At 37.1% G+C, this 15408-nt stretch overlaps 1 protein-coding gene across 1 annotated transcript; it reads left to right on the top strand.

The window, feature by feature from the left end:
• Window positions 1-291: 291 nt before the first annotated feature.
• sh3bp5lb (SH3-binding domain protein 5-like, b) lies at window positions 292-13872 on the top strand. Its single transcript, XM_052092967.1, has 6 exons — window positions 292-1083; window positions 1298-1360; window positions 2046-2174; window positions 6952-7113; window positions 8964-9137; window positions 10013-13872. The coding sequence occupies exons 1-6, from the start codon at window positions 838-840 to the stop codon at window positions 10640-10642; spliced, it is 1404 nt and encodes a 467-aa protein (XP_051948927.1). The 5' UTR covers window positions 292-837; the 3' UTR covers window positions 10643-13872.
• The last annotated feature ends 1536 nt before the right edge of the window (window positions 13873-15408 follow it).

Raw genomic sequence — 15408 nt, forward strand, 5'->3', positions numbered from 1 at the left:
ATAATTATGAGATACTAAATCGTATTTATGATAATATATCATAACTGAGATCAAAAAGTCAAAATTATAATAAAAAGTAAAAAATTATGAGATTTTAAGTAATATTTTTAGATAAAACGTCAAAATTATAAGAAAAAAATTATAATTTTGACATGTCAACATTTTAAGGTAATAAAAAAATAATAATTATGAGATTACTTTTCATGATTTAGTATCTCATAATTTTTATTGACCAAAGCACTTTAAAAAAAATATATATTATTATAAAAAAAAAATTATGTGGCGAAAATGAGCTTCCACAGGGGTCCTGTAAACAACAATAGAAATGTAAAAAATGTAAATGGTAAAGATTCTGAAAGCCTCTTTTACTGTTTGAAGCAGATGTCATATATTACAGTAGTAACAACAATTGTGCAGTAGTAATTTGACGGACATTGGTTTCATGGGAAATGTTTAAAGGCTAATCCTGGACCATCACATAAGGAAACAGGGAGGTTAAGAAATAATGGAGTCTGTGTAACTACATGTGTTCAGCAGATTTGCCGCTGGTTTCTATGAGCACTGAGTGATGCATTGAGCTGTATGGGGTGGTGAGGTTTTGATTTGTGCAACTGGTAAACTGCAGTTAGCCGTGAAGCTAGCGGTTCAGTCAGGTTCATCCTACGCTGTCAGCTCGACTGAATGACGCTGCTCCGTAAAAGTACCATTCGTTGAACGATTATGCAGCACTGTACCGTCAAATTATCGTGTAAATATATTTTTATAGTCTTGGCAACCATTTAAGCGCCTATACATTCTGACATAATAGAGTAAAACGGGTAAATCTCGAGGCCACGGATGGAACCGGGGCGGCAGCGTGAGAACCCCCCCGGATCCGGGGAGCCCGAGACAGGGGAGTGGAGAGAGGAGACCACCGGGGAGGAGGCTGGAGAGAGGGACGCCACCCTGAAAAACAGAAGCGGGGATGGAGGGAACGAGGAGACTAAGAGCAAACCCGATAATTGTGAGTTGGTGGAGAAAGATAAGGCTGAGTATGATGATGAAGTGGCGCAATATGAGGAAGAGTTGGACCCTAGGATTCAGGTATGAAGATTTGGACTTGACAGGTGCACTGAATTATGCCAGATATCATTCATAATATACTAGATTCATTTGTTTAGAAAAGGGAAATGTTACAATGGTTTTTACTTGTGATTCTGACTTCATACAAAATCCATATACCTTATTATGTTATTTAATGCTTTCTTAATGGCAGAATCATACACACTATGTTCCCTTCCTGTTTCCCATTTGTTAGGAGGAGCTGGAGCACTTGAATCAGGCCAGCGATGAGATCAACAGACTGGAACTACAGCTGGATGTTAGTAATATGTGTGATACAACTACTGTCTCAAAACCTGCCTAAATAGCATCTTTGGGCATCAGAGACGTGCTGACTCAAAATGCACAAAAAATGGTGTCTAGACATGCACCCAGAGTTGACTTGACCATACACTGACTTGAAATCACATGTGATAATAGTAGCCAATTGACACCTATTCTATTGTCTTACCTCTGTTTTGTAAAGCTAACAAACTTATTTCAGGCAAGGAACAGTTTGCAGTCCTTTATAATGCTTTACTGCAGATATACACATAATACAGATTAATGCAAATTAAATCCACACAAAATTGCTGAAATTAGTACTTAATTTTACACAATATTTACTCAAATTAAACAGAAATTGTTTATTATCAATTGACAAGGCTGTTGGTAGGGTTTGGAATTGACACATTAGAGAGGCAACCATTCTGTTAATCCATCTAATTAGACCGTAACCGTCCGTTAATCTTAAAAAGGCCAAATATTGGTCAATTAATAAGCTTGTTTGAAATTTTACTATATCAGCAGATTACTAGATATGACTAGTCCTTGTATTTGCTTTTGCACATTCCAATGTAGTAGACCACATACACAGGTATTATTTAAGTTTTCATAGTCATTGTGTATCAAGTTGAGCATTGTTTTTCTCACACTCTCTCATTATCTGTCTAACACTCATTCAGGAGGCGAGATCCAGCTACAGGAGGATTCTTACAGACTCCGCACGCAAACTCAATGCTCAGGGTTCTCAACTGGGGGCCTGCATCGAGAAAGCCAGGCCCTACTACGAAGCCCGAAGACTTGCCAAAGAGGTGTGTGTGTTAGGGGCTGTTCAAACCAAACACTTGCTTGTGCTAAAAAAGCTAGATGCGTAGTGAAATGAATGGAACAGAATACAGCTGTCTTGAGACATTTTTAAAGGAATATTCCGGGTTCGATACAAGTTAAGCTCAATCGACAGCATTTGTGACATAGTGTTGATTACCATAAAAATGTATTTCAAATCGTCCCTCCTTTTCTTTAAAAAGCAAAAGTTTACAGAGAAGCATTGCAATGGAATTGATTGGGACTCATTTTGGAGGGGTTAAAAGAATGTGTTAAATGTTTTAAAAATGTGAAGATTATAATGTTGTATGAGCACTCATATTAATTCTTCTGTTGAAACTTGTATATTATTTGAGTTGTACATTTTAAATAAACATTTTTATAGTAGTTTTGGGGATTTAAGGTTTGCGCGTTGCATCGTCATGGTAGCAAATTTGGAAAGTAAATATAATTTACACGTTAAAGGTAAGCAAACGATTTAATCACACAAAAATCATTAGCCGCTGATATTTATCGGCCAATTATTGACCAAATTAAAACCATCGGCAAATCGGTTTTAAATATAAAAATGCAGATATGAGTCATTGGTTTGATATAATTCAGGCTGCATGATTGATTGAGTTAAGATTGAAATCACAGTATGGTCTTGTGCAATTATAAAAGGTTGAAAGGCTGTGTTTAAAAATAGACTGCAATCGGTGCTTCATTCAGCACTTCTGTCAACATTGTGTAAGCAAGCGGCACCATCTAGCGGTGTGGATGGCATTATCCATTACACCACAAGATCACAACAAACCTTAAAAGGGCGTGTTATTTGCATAATATTTTTCCATAATATAGTTGAAATTTCTGTGGAATTGCCAAACATATATATGATATGAATTTGTGATGTTCTATTATATTCAGTACAAACATGTAAAATGTGTGTTTTATTGAATATTAATTTATTTTGTAATCTTTCACTGTGGCTCTCTTTAAAATTTTAGCCTGTCATGTAGGGCTGCACAATTAATCGGAAAACTAATCGCGATTACGATTACGGCTGCCACGATTATGTAATCGTGAAAACTGACGATTACAGCGTTCAATTTAAGTCTGCTACGGTTGCATCAATGTTTTCTATTTACAACATGTTTTTGCAGCAGTTGAGTATTCTAACTGATCACGAACATGTCCGTTGAGCAATGAAACGGCAATGGCCAATCAGAGCCGCTTAGATTAGTCCTCCGTCCTATCTGTAATGACAACTGATACTAATGCGCAAGTTTTAAACCGTCTGAATGCCCAGCTGCTTGCTTTATGTTCTTGCTCTGTTCGCACAGCACACAAAAAATAACACTGAAGAAGCATCACCTGACACTTGAAAAGAAGCTGTAGAACAAGAGCGAAAAGCACTTTGTAATTATTTTAGATTTGTTGCACATTGCACCGCTTGAACATAGATGTTAAATATACTGCAAATGAGCAACACGACAAAACTAAAAGGCTCCCGTTCTAATCAAGGGACAGACATGGTGTAAATAATTGATTTATTATGCTGATTAGACAGCTTTGTTTTTATTGAGAGCATTCGCGAGAGTGCAGAACATTGCGTGGAGCGTCACTGTGCTCACGTCAAAATGCAGATCTCAAACTGTGTAAACCTGCAGTGAGTGACATCAGTAAATGTAATGGGAGAGTTTGTTGCGTTGTTCGATTTCTGTGTACAAGTTATTAATGTAATAACAGTTTTGTTTTGTCATGTTAATAAGTAGGCCAATGTGAATGTGATTTGTACAAAATAGCAATAAAGTAGTTCACTGTTCTAAGTGTGTTTTGGAAGTGTAGCCAACATAAAGAATATGGCATGAATAGCATATTTCAAGAATCACTGTCATTGTTATCACGTCTGCTCTTATAAGACCCATTTGCCACGTAGCCGGTATTGGTAGATTTAACATGTTCATGAATCGCACAAACTCTGATCGCAAATGATTGTTTTTCATTTCCAAAGTGCAACCACTGAGGCCAAAAATGATCTAACGATGATCTTACATGAACAAGATCACCATTGAAGATCTAACGGGATGAATGGTCCCCTGTCTCTTCATGGAAGGTCTTGCTGTACAGAATAACTTGTTCGATTTAAATCGCCTGTTAATAAGTTTGAATATTGAATATGCCATATTATTTACTGTACGTGGAATAATAATTTAAGCAGTAATTTAGCAATAATTTTATTTATTATATGCCATAGATATATATTTAAAATAATTTTTATTTGCCTTACCTTAACAAACATTATTACAATCTAAAATACAATACAATATAATGCTTAAAAGAAACTGGAGCGCAGCTCATATCCACCATTCAAATCTTCTACTCTGAAGAACCGCACAGTTGCTTACATTGTGATGTCACAGTAATTTAATATTTTAATCAACATTAATAATTGCTATTACAATATTAAGGGCAATAATCAACAATTACGATTTTTGCTATAATCGTGCAGCCCTACTGTAACGTGTTCAACAGATCCAACACATTTTCAATGGAAATTATTTATTGTTAGGACAGAGAAAAAGCTTTTGTAGCTCGTTGTACAGTTTTAAAACTTATGTCCAGAGCAAAACAGTGATATAGTGGCAAAATATTGGTATCGGCCAATTGTTTTTTGTTAAATATCGGTAACTGTGTCGGTCCAAAAATTTTCATATCGGTGCATCCCTAGTCTTGTGGCTATACTCTTGAAACATTGAGTATTTTAAACATTACAGATTGGCCCCATTCAGCTTCATTTTTTTTAGCCCTTTTGAGAGGGAAAGAACACAATATTACATATTTGTGCATCAACTCTGCCCAAAATAGCTTTTGCTACTTGTCGACTCATTTCCAGTCTCTTATGATTGAGAAATATCCTCATGCTGAACCACAAGTGACCCAGAAAACCTCACTGTGCAGTGATCATTATGGTGAAAGAGTGAGTGTCTTAATGCGATTAACCCCTGATAATCTCTTTTCATTAGCGATTTTGCAACCAATTTCACTTATGTAATTGAACTGGTGAAAATCGTTTAGCTGAGGCCATAAGGAGTAATTGAAAACAATTGAACCAACATTGAAGTGAAACTTTGACTCAGTCATCAGCCACATCATTAAAAACTGTAAATAAGTTTGAGACTGATTACTAGACTGTTCCCAGGCCCTATATTATTAGTCGTGAATGCTAAGGCAAATATCGGTACTATTATTGAGCATATTAAGGGTAAGGGATTAGAATAAATCCCTGACATCAAGTATTCAAATTTGGTGCATAATTTGTTCCATTTGTTAAGGGGAGGTATGCTATTCATTTTCAAAGTAATCGGGATTACGATTTTAATGTGCAATTTAAATTACCCATTCAAATTTAAATTACCCCCCCCCCCCCATAGACTAACATGGAGTTGTATCTTGGGACCAGAATATTATAGAGACTTGGTGGTGGGCTTTTTTGGCTTGGGACAGAAAGCAGCCACCCAGAATAATAATGCCCTGCACCTGGCAACCACCCACCACACCCAAGTATCGTAGCAGCAACAATTGGATTGTCAAGTACCACTCACAATTACTTTATTTAGATATTCTAGATGGAGGTCTAGTGTTTGTTTTCTACATTAATACAGGATCCAATACCACTTGCAAATTGCAAGGGTTTGCTGAAATGCATGTGCCTTAGCTTTCTGAAAATCATATTTGTACTTTAGCCATCAATCTTTTAGTTATTACCTTATGCTTTGAGAAACCTTGTGTATTCACGCAGACCCATTTTCACAGACATCCCAAGCACTTACTTTACATCTCCCAAGACATCTGAATAAATCTTTATCAATGAGTGTCTTATACAAAACAAACTCAGGCATCATCATTGTTGGGTATGCCATATTTCCGTTTAGTTATTCCAATGAAATATGGCCTGCCATTCTAAGTTACTGGCTTTTATTGATTGCTATGGGGTTTCTGATCTGTGCACACAAAACTTTACTTGCAGCATGTCTGCCTTTTTAGATAAATGGCTTTCAGATCCAGCGTTGCATGCTTTATGATTGGATGTCTTCTTCATCGTTCTCATATTTTATTGTTCATGTTGCCATTTTGTGAAGTGCTATACAGAATACTTCCTTCTTTAGTGGTGCTCCCTTAGGCAAGCGTCACTATTACTGTTGCTAATACCATACCATTTGTGCTATATATATGAATAACATCTAAAATCCTATGGCTTGTTGAGGAGACGTGAGCATACTGACAATTTTCACTGGTGGATGCTGAAATGGGCAAAAAATTCCAGACACTTTTATTGCAGGAGAGAACTATGCCATATCTAGGGACCAGAATTTCATAAAGACCTTGGTGGGCTCTTTTGTTCTGGGTGTGTAAGCAACGCCCTAGCAACCAAGCAGAACACCCTAGCAACCTCAGCAAGGCACTGGCATCCACGCACAACACCATAGCATTGTTGCGGTGAGTTCCGCACAGGCAAGCACAAAAATCTAGTTTATTATGTCTCTGCTTTTGGAAAAACAATACTGTAGAAATATAATATTGTTTCATAGTCATATTCATACCCTATGGCTACTGTTTTATTACACAAGTATGACCTCATATAAACTTAGGAAAGATTTCCTGGCCCCATCAACTGTATTTCTCTCTGTAAGGTCAACATCCCTTCCTCTGATTGGTTGAATATTTACAGACCTGAGTGATTGATTGTGGTATCTGAAGAATGATTGAAGACTTTACCTACAGGCTCAACAGGAGACCCAGAAGGCAGCGCTGAGGTATGAGAGAGCTGTCTCAATGCACACGGCTGCCAGAGAAATGGTTTATGTAGCTGAGCAAGGTTTATTGGCTGACAGGAATACATTGGACCCTACCTGGCAGGAAATGCTAAACCACGCCACAGCCAAGGTAAAACACTGTGACTCAGCATTGCTCTTTGCTAAACGAGATAATTACGTCCATAGGCAGTTGCAAAAATACATTTAAACTGCTTTTAGGTTTAGAATTGGCCTTGATTGCTAAAGCCAGTCCCTCCTAGTCATAATTATAGAGTTTACTCTCATGGTTAAATGTAAATGTACCTTACTGAAATGCGCACAGCAGGTTAGTATGGATTCTAGTGTCAGCATTGCTTTGATAGTCACAGTGGGGCAATCAATAACAGTAATGAATGCATGCCTGCTCCTATAGATCATGGTTACACTTAATTTTATTTTTTTATTCAAGCCCTGCCTGTGAAATTGCAATTGTTTAGTAGCCGCAGTTTTAGAATCCCAGTTTTCTTTTTTGTGTTGCAGTACCAGAATTTCGGTATATATATACCATCATGGTTCTCGAATATCAAAAACAAATGTGCTATTTAGCAGGCTCCTTTACTAGTTAAGTTTTAACAAGTTAAATTAAAACAGTATTTTCAGTATAATAAAGTATTTCTCAATTAATAAAAGGGGTAATTCACCCAAAAATGAAAATTCTTTCATTATTTACGCACCCTCGTGTCAACTTGTGTGTGTATGACTCTCTTTAGAAGAATATTTCAGCTCTGTTGGTCCATACAATGCAATTGAATGGTGATAAAGACTTTGAAGGTCCGAAAAGCATATAAAGGTTGCATAAAAGTAATCCATACGACTCCAAGTCTTCTGAAGCGATATGATTGGTGTGGGTGAGAAACAGATCAATATTTATGCCTTTTTTTACTATAAATTCTACTATTAAAAAAAGAATGTGAAATAGATTTATAGTAAAATATTACATAAATATTGATCTGTTTCTCACCCACACCAATCGTATTGCTTCTAAAGACATGGATTAAACCACTGGAGTCGTATTGATTACTTTTATGTTGCCTTTATATGCTTTTTGGAGCTTCAAAGTTCTGGATACCATTCACTTGCATTGTATGGACCAACAGAGCTGAAATATTCTTCTAAAAATCTTTGTGCTCTGCAGAAGAAAGTCATACACATCTGGGATGGCATGAGGGTGAGTCAATGATAAAATCATTTGAATAATACATTTAATTTAAATAACTATTCCTTTTAAGCATTGTATCAAGTTTGTCAATTAATCAATCTAGTAAACAGTCAGTAATACATTTAAATACAAAAACAAATCACAAGCTGTTGAACAAATAAAATCAATTGAACAAAGATACAAATTAAGCAAACTGTGGCAAGTGTTTCTTTGTGCTCCCCTGCCCACCCTCCATGACCTGTACATCTCCAGAGTGAGAAAACGTGCAGGTAGTATCACTCTGGACCCCACACATCCTTCTCACTCCCTCTTTGAACTGTTGCCCTCTTGCCGGCACTACAGAGCACTGAGCGCCAGGACATCCAGGCACAAGAACAGTTTTTACCCTTAACAATTAAACTGCCTTCAAGACTCTCCCATAGTGCAATAATGTATAACTATGTCATGTACATATGTAAATTCACATTGTACATACCCGTACCTTGCAGTCAGTAATAAAGTAAAACAAAAAGAAACAAGTTACAAGCAATAGAATAAGTAAAATCAATAAAAAAAAAAAAATACAAATTAAGTAAACTTGAAGTTTCTCTGGTAAAGTAAACATTCAGAAATGGGAAAACTATAATATAGAAGTAATCAAATTTCAAGTAAAACTACTTTATTATATAACAAAAATATATAGATATTTACACTGTAGAACTACTGGTATTGATACATTTTAGTTTGTTGAATATCAAAAGTTGAATATGTTGTTGTCGTATTTGACATGTTGGTGTTTTCAGGTGAATGAGGCAGAAGAAGAGCGTTTGAGAAGTGAGAGAGAGCATCAGCGTGTCACTCAGCTCTGTCAGGAAGCAGAAGCTCGTGTTCAGACCCTGCAGAAAGCTCTCAAGAGGCTCATTATCAAGTCCAAGCCTTACTTTGAGCTCAAGGCTCAGTTCAACCATATCTTGGAGGTATGCATCTCAGATCTCTGCTATGAAGCTGTTCAAGGTCTGCTAGCCATATTGAGTTACAGTTTTTAACAAAATAAACGCTCATTGGTTTCTTCTGGCATATTTAATCTCAAAATGAGTCAAAATGAGTGTTGGTGTCATTTTATGTTCAGTCTGTGCCAGTGTATGATCATTCATTTATTCGACTGGTTATTATAATGTCATTCAAGGAATGTTCCATGTTCAAACTAAGTTCTATCAGCAGAATCTGAGACATGCAGTTGATTACCACAGAAAATCCTTTCGACTTGTACTCCAGTTTGTAAAAACAAACATAACATGTGTGACAGTACTGCACTTTCAATGCAAGTTTATGGTGCAAGGCATACCACCGGAATAAGCATCAAAATAAACAGATTCAAAATTATATTCCTAGTGCATATACTTAAGACTAAAAAATGATATGTGTTAATATGAGTCTAGTGTGATAAATTCATTTATAAAGCTTGTCTGTGCAAAGTCATATCCAGTATTTCAACTCCTGTCACAAGCATTTAAACCCAGAAACTCTCACAAGGATACAAGGGACTGTTTTTACAGAGAGAAAATTTTATCACAAGTACATCTGCCTAGATCAGTCCAACAACTAAAAGGGCAACTTTAACAACAGCTTAAATAACACACATTTTTGTACTTAAGGATGAATATAAGTATTGTTTTGCTTTAGCAATATGAACATTTCTGCCTTTAAACCCTTTAAAATGATTTGCCCTGTAGACCTCAACTGCTAAGTGAATTAGTTCCATTGCATCCTAAAATTATCTGTGGTAATAAAGTTTTTGAACCCACAACATTCCATTAATGCATTGCTAAAATTGATTATCACACATTAACAGGAGCACAAGTCCAAAGTCGTCCAACTGGAGGAACGTGTGGCAAAAGTGAAGACCCGTTATTCTGTCGCCCTGCGCAACCTTGAGCAGATCAGTGAGCAGATCCATGCACAAAGGGGGCGTGTCCGTGCTGTCAGAGAACGCAACAGAGCCCGTGGCGGGCGAAGCTCTCCGGTGGGGGCGGAATCTGAAGGTGTAATCCAAGCTGGGGCATATGGGGGGGTGATTCCCAATCCTTTAATGGATAATGACTGGGCTGATCAGGAGAAGACCAGGCAGTGGGTGGAGAAACACAGAGAGGCAGGATGGGGCCAGAGAGAGAGGGTAGATAAGGCAGGTTCAGACTCCATGTCAGTCATTAGCCTGCAAACCATTGCCTCCGACCTAGAGAAGTTTGACTCTGTGGAGCACCTTGGTGACATGAGTGATGTTGGGAGTATAATAGAGGAGAAAGAGGTGGAGAGTGAGAGAGGATTTAGGGCTGAAGACAGAATAGTAGCAAGAGAAGTGGCAAACCTCTCGAGACAGGATAGAGGGGATCCAGAGAAGGGTGCCACAGGGACTGATAGACAGCAAAGAGACAAAGAAAGGGAGAGTTTTGTGAAGCAGCACCACAGAAGTGTTAGTTTGTGATAAAACAAGAAGTTGCCTGTTTCTTCACCCCAAACCTGGAGCACTAAACTTTGCCTGCAGGCTTTCAGGCGAACCTCCCAACTGATTACAAATCTTGATTAATATCTTAAACACTCTGTAGAACTTTAACGTAAAGATGAATTGTATAATTTCTGCGCAACTGTGCCATCAAATAGAATAGAGCGCAACAGCCGTCTTGGTTCCAGAAGTAATTTTCTCCATAGGGATTTCCTTAAATTCTCAATTAAAGAGTTCTGAGCCATGAACCAAACCAACTACAGGTAGCTCCGAGGTGAGTCACAACATTACAAACTTTGATTTGAAGCCAGAGGCATTAGAAAATTGGTTCAAGGCTGTGTACTTATCGTCTTTCATAAGGGAATGGACTACAGTCCCATGAAGCATTGCAAATGATGGAAAAATATACTATTGATTTGAAGTTGTTGATTATAATAATAGAAACAATATATTTTAAGTTTACATGTATTTCGTTTATTTAGATATAGTAGTTTGTTGTTATGTCATTCACAGTGCTTCATAGAAGTGGTTGGTCGCTGCAGAGCTCATTTGGTGCCATTTTGTTTGCTGCGATCCTCTGATTGGTGGATCTTTCTTTAGGATTATGGGTAGTGTAGTTCATCAGGAATTTTCAAAGTTGGAATAATGCAGACTGAAGTCTGTACTTGCACACACCACAAGCAAAGCTGTCGAAACCTATGAGAGACCTCTGAAGAGATGGAGCCATCACCTGCTGAGAACAGTAGAAGTGGAGAAAATAAAAAAGATAATGAAGAAAGCTGGTTTGCTGTGGAAGATATTTCATTTACATTTATGCATTTGGCAGATGCTTTTATCCAAAGCGGCTTACAGTGCACATATTACAGGGACAATCCACCCGGAGCAACCTGGAGTTAAGTACCTTGCTCAAGGACACAATGGTGGTGGCTGTGTGGATCAAACCAGCAACCTTCTGCTTACCAGTTCTGTACATTAGCCTACTAAGCCACTACAACTCCAGGATACCCTTGGTTCACTGGACTGAACCAAACAACTGAAGTAGACCTAGCTTGTTTTAAGCCAGATATCTTTTGCTTCACTTTGTAAAGTGGGCAGACACCTTAAGACACGTGTGAGCCTATGGACATATGTGTGATGACCAGTGGAAATCCTATGGGCAAAAGGTTGCCATAAAATTGACTTCCAGGATGCTGTAAGATGTTGATCATCATATGTGCCTGTGTATACTTTAAAGCACGAGGTAATAGATTTGGGCGAAGGTTTTCTTATTGATATTTCTGGCCATAAAGTGACAAAGAGTGAACCAGAATGAAAAGAAACCCTTTAGGCCTGTGTAGCGACAGTTAAAGAGCTGAGATTTCTGCTGTATTAAATGGTGCAAGGAAGTCCAACCCAGACCACCATATCAGAAGAATTGTTCAATTCTTGAACTTGTCCCCCCTGTACCCATGCTGACTGGGCTAAGACATCCATCTAGCCCATGTTTACATAAAAAGAACATTGGAAAAAGAGCACAGACGTGTTCGGTGTGAACGACCCATTACATATTAGAAAAAACAATTCGTTTATGGCGAAAATGTATGGGATATTTTACTTCTGGAACCTCACTGTTGCGCCCTGTTGCAAAGATTTCCAAACAGGTTTCCTTTATGCTCCCCTTATCTGCCATTGGTGAAATAAACCGATATTCCCATCCCAAACTAATGCATTGATTGAGCCAGTGTTGTTTTGTTGTGCTTGACATGGCATTATTGTAACGCTGCATTATAGCAGAGGGGTTTCAGATGTTCTTGTGAAATTAATGAATAACAATGAGGCAGTACAAACAGGCAGGGGGGTGGGTATTCAGCCAGTCCGTTGGGACTTTTAGTTCTCACGCTCTGATGCTGTCTGTTTTCTTTTACTGTTTCACTATCAGCTCTATCAGGGGAGAAAAGAAAAAACAGAGAAAATACAACGAGAGCAGGAAGAACAAGTGAAAACATATTGAACACATTGAAGATAAATCTCAAAGCTGGTTGTAAGAACAGTATCAGGTGCATTGGCCATTTCCTCTGTGCTGTACTTCCAAGACCTGCTGATGTATGTGAATTTGGGGGTGTCATTGCCTCCCTTTGTACAAGTGTATCTATCTGACATTCTTTTCTCATAGAATTCATCATTTTGTGCTTGTTTCCCATCTCCAGATCTTTTTCAGCAAGTGTAGGTATCTGGAATGTTTTGGTTTGGCTGTAGATTGGTATCTCTGCTTATTATGTGCAGTGTATACCAGATGACATCATGTTTAAAGTCAACGTGAAATCAAAATGGGCCCCATTTACTTCATTAATGCATGTTGCTGGTCTTATCAGTGCATGTTCAAAAGGGAAAAATGTCATCAATATGTAACCGTTCAGAGCGAACTCTAATGTCACCATGCTCTCTTATTTTTCAACCCCTCACATCCAACCACCTGGTTCCTTTCTGGAATACCCACTTTTCACAATCCAATCAATTCCCGATGGATAAAATCAAGTACTGTCCTACATTTTTTCTTGATGAATATCCTGTTTCAAATTAAGGAAGTAAAAGTTGTTTCAAATGCCATTTCATGTTGACTTTAAGTTAATACATTTTTGACATTTATAATATTCTTTAGATTTAGAGTACTGTTTTTATTTTATTTGTATCTGTTTAAGAGATAACTTATTTATATAAGTCCTGTTACGTTATCGGGTTAAGTCCATTCACTGAGAAATGGTACATGTTTGCAAGTGTGCAAATCCTGCTAGATAATTTTTTTTTAAAACAACCATGGAGAGACTAAATGATGTGTGCTTAAAAACTTGGTTTTGCAGATGTACTTTGAAAAATCATGTAAAATGCTAGCTGTATGAACAAACCGTGCTGTGGACCGTACAGTATTGTTTGCAAGTTTAAATTTTTTGTTTCTCGATTTATTTATTTATTTATTGTCCACAAACCTTGAAAATGTATTCTCCCCCATCATACCCTGTACAAATACCTCACCTCAGAATGTCCTCATAGTAAATAGAAGATGCTCTGTAGAAATAATTCAGTATGCTGCAGTCTCTTCTCCATCCAATAGGTTACATGAATTTTGTGTAAATACAAGATGATGTATGATGAATACAAACTAGCCTAACGTGACTGATAATTTATTCTGTAAATGTTAATTTATTGCACAGTTAGCTATATTAAAACTTGAATTTAACAACTACACTTTTCATTGTTTCACTTGCTGTTTTGGGTATCATAAATGAGAGCACAACCTAAAGAGATATTATTTGATGTAACTAGATTTGTTAAAACTTTATTTTACAATGTCTGTGTTGCACATATTACTTGTTACTATTTTTAATTACTATAGTAATGGCAATATTTAAGTACTAGTGGTTCTCTGTTTATTAGGATTACTTCTTAATTATTTATCTAATTGTAAATACACTGTAAAATATAGTATGGGCATAGATTTTTACATTTTCTAAAGAAAATAGGAGTGGTGCTTGTCTGAAAACTGTGGCTGTGCCTGTTTTGGGCATTGCTATGTGGTTACTAGGGTGTTGCTTTCTGTCCCAAGTCAAAAGAGCCCACCCCCTAGTATCTATGGGGTCCCTCCTTCAATGGAAAGCTGCCATGACATCAGGCTTTGAGTGTGCACATTTTTTTCAGAGATCGCAACAGATAGGATATGATGTCATGCTCAAGGGCTTGTCATTTAAAATATTAATAAATCATAAATAAGTCATTTTATATTCCAATTGTTAAAATAAATAATCAACTAACTTTCCTCCAACAAAAAAAATATCCTTCATATATTCTTCTAAAAATCTTTGTGTTTTGCAGAAGATAGAAAGTCATCGAGTTTGAGATGGAATGAGGGTGAGTAAATGAGGAGAGAATTATCATTTTTGGGAGAACTATCCCTTTAAGTTACGCACAAAGTTTAATACGTATTTAGGGGTTTGTTAAAAGCTAAAGCCTTATGCTGCGTTCCATTCAAAGTCGGATGTGGGAAATCTATCTCCGGAAATATTGGCATTTCATTGCCTGATGCTCAAGAGTTAGGTCAGAGGTAATCCAAAAGTAATCCGGTTAGATTACCCTAAAAGTATAATCCATGAGATTATGTTACTGATTACAATTTTAGTCATGCATTTTGTTATCAGTACTTGATTACAATTCTGAAGTAATTTATCCAGCACAAAACTGATAAGCTCCCGTTTGCTTAGCAGGTGATCGATTGTCACCAGAGACTTCTGCTTGCAACCAAATTGATAAGCGATTCTGCAATAATAGCATATGTTGTACAGGTATACGATTGACAAAAGAGAGTATAATTGACCGTATTTTCAACACCTGTCTCTGCAAACGTTTGCTTAACTGAGTTTTATTATCATACAATGGAGGAAATTTGGACTCATTGATGGATATTACTTAATAAAAGTGAATGTCCACTTTTAATAACTTTGTACATCTCCCTAGGTGCCGGCATGTTTGTCATGCACCTACAAGATTTCCACACGAGTTTCCAAGCTGGAAGTCCCACTTCTAGGAGAATTCCATTGGACTTTTCCTAGTAGGAAGTTAAAAATTCCAACTTCATGAGTTTAATGAAACACATTTAATGAAAGTGTCTTAATAACTTTGTAATTGTTTGTAATCAACAAAGCGAGTTCCTGAGTTGCTTTAAGATGAAAGCAGAGACCTTATTAAAGAGAGCAATGGGGCACACCGGCCGCCTGAAA

Source organism: Xyrauchen texanus, chromosome 26, assembly GCF_025860055.1.
Source record: "Xyrauchen texanus isolate HMW12.3.18 chromosome 26, RBS_HiC_50CHRs, whole genome shotgun sequence".
NCBI classification, from domain to species: domain Eukaryota; kingdom Metazoa; phylum Chordata; class Actinopteri; order Cypriniformes; family Catostomidae; genus Xyrauchen; species Xyrauchen texanus.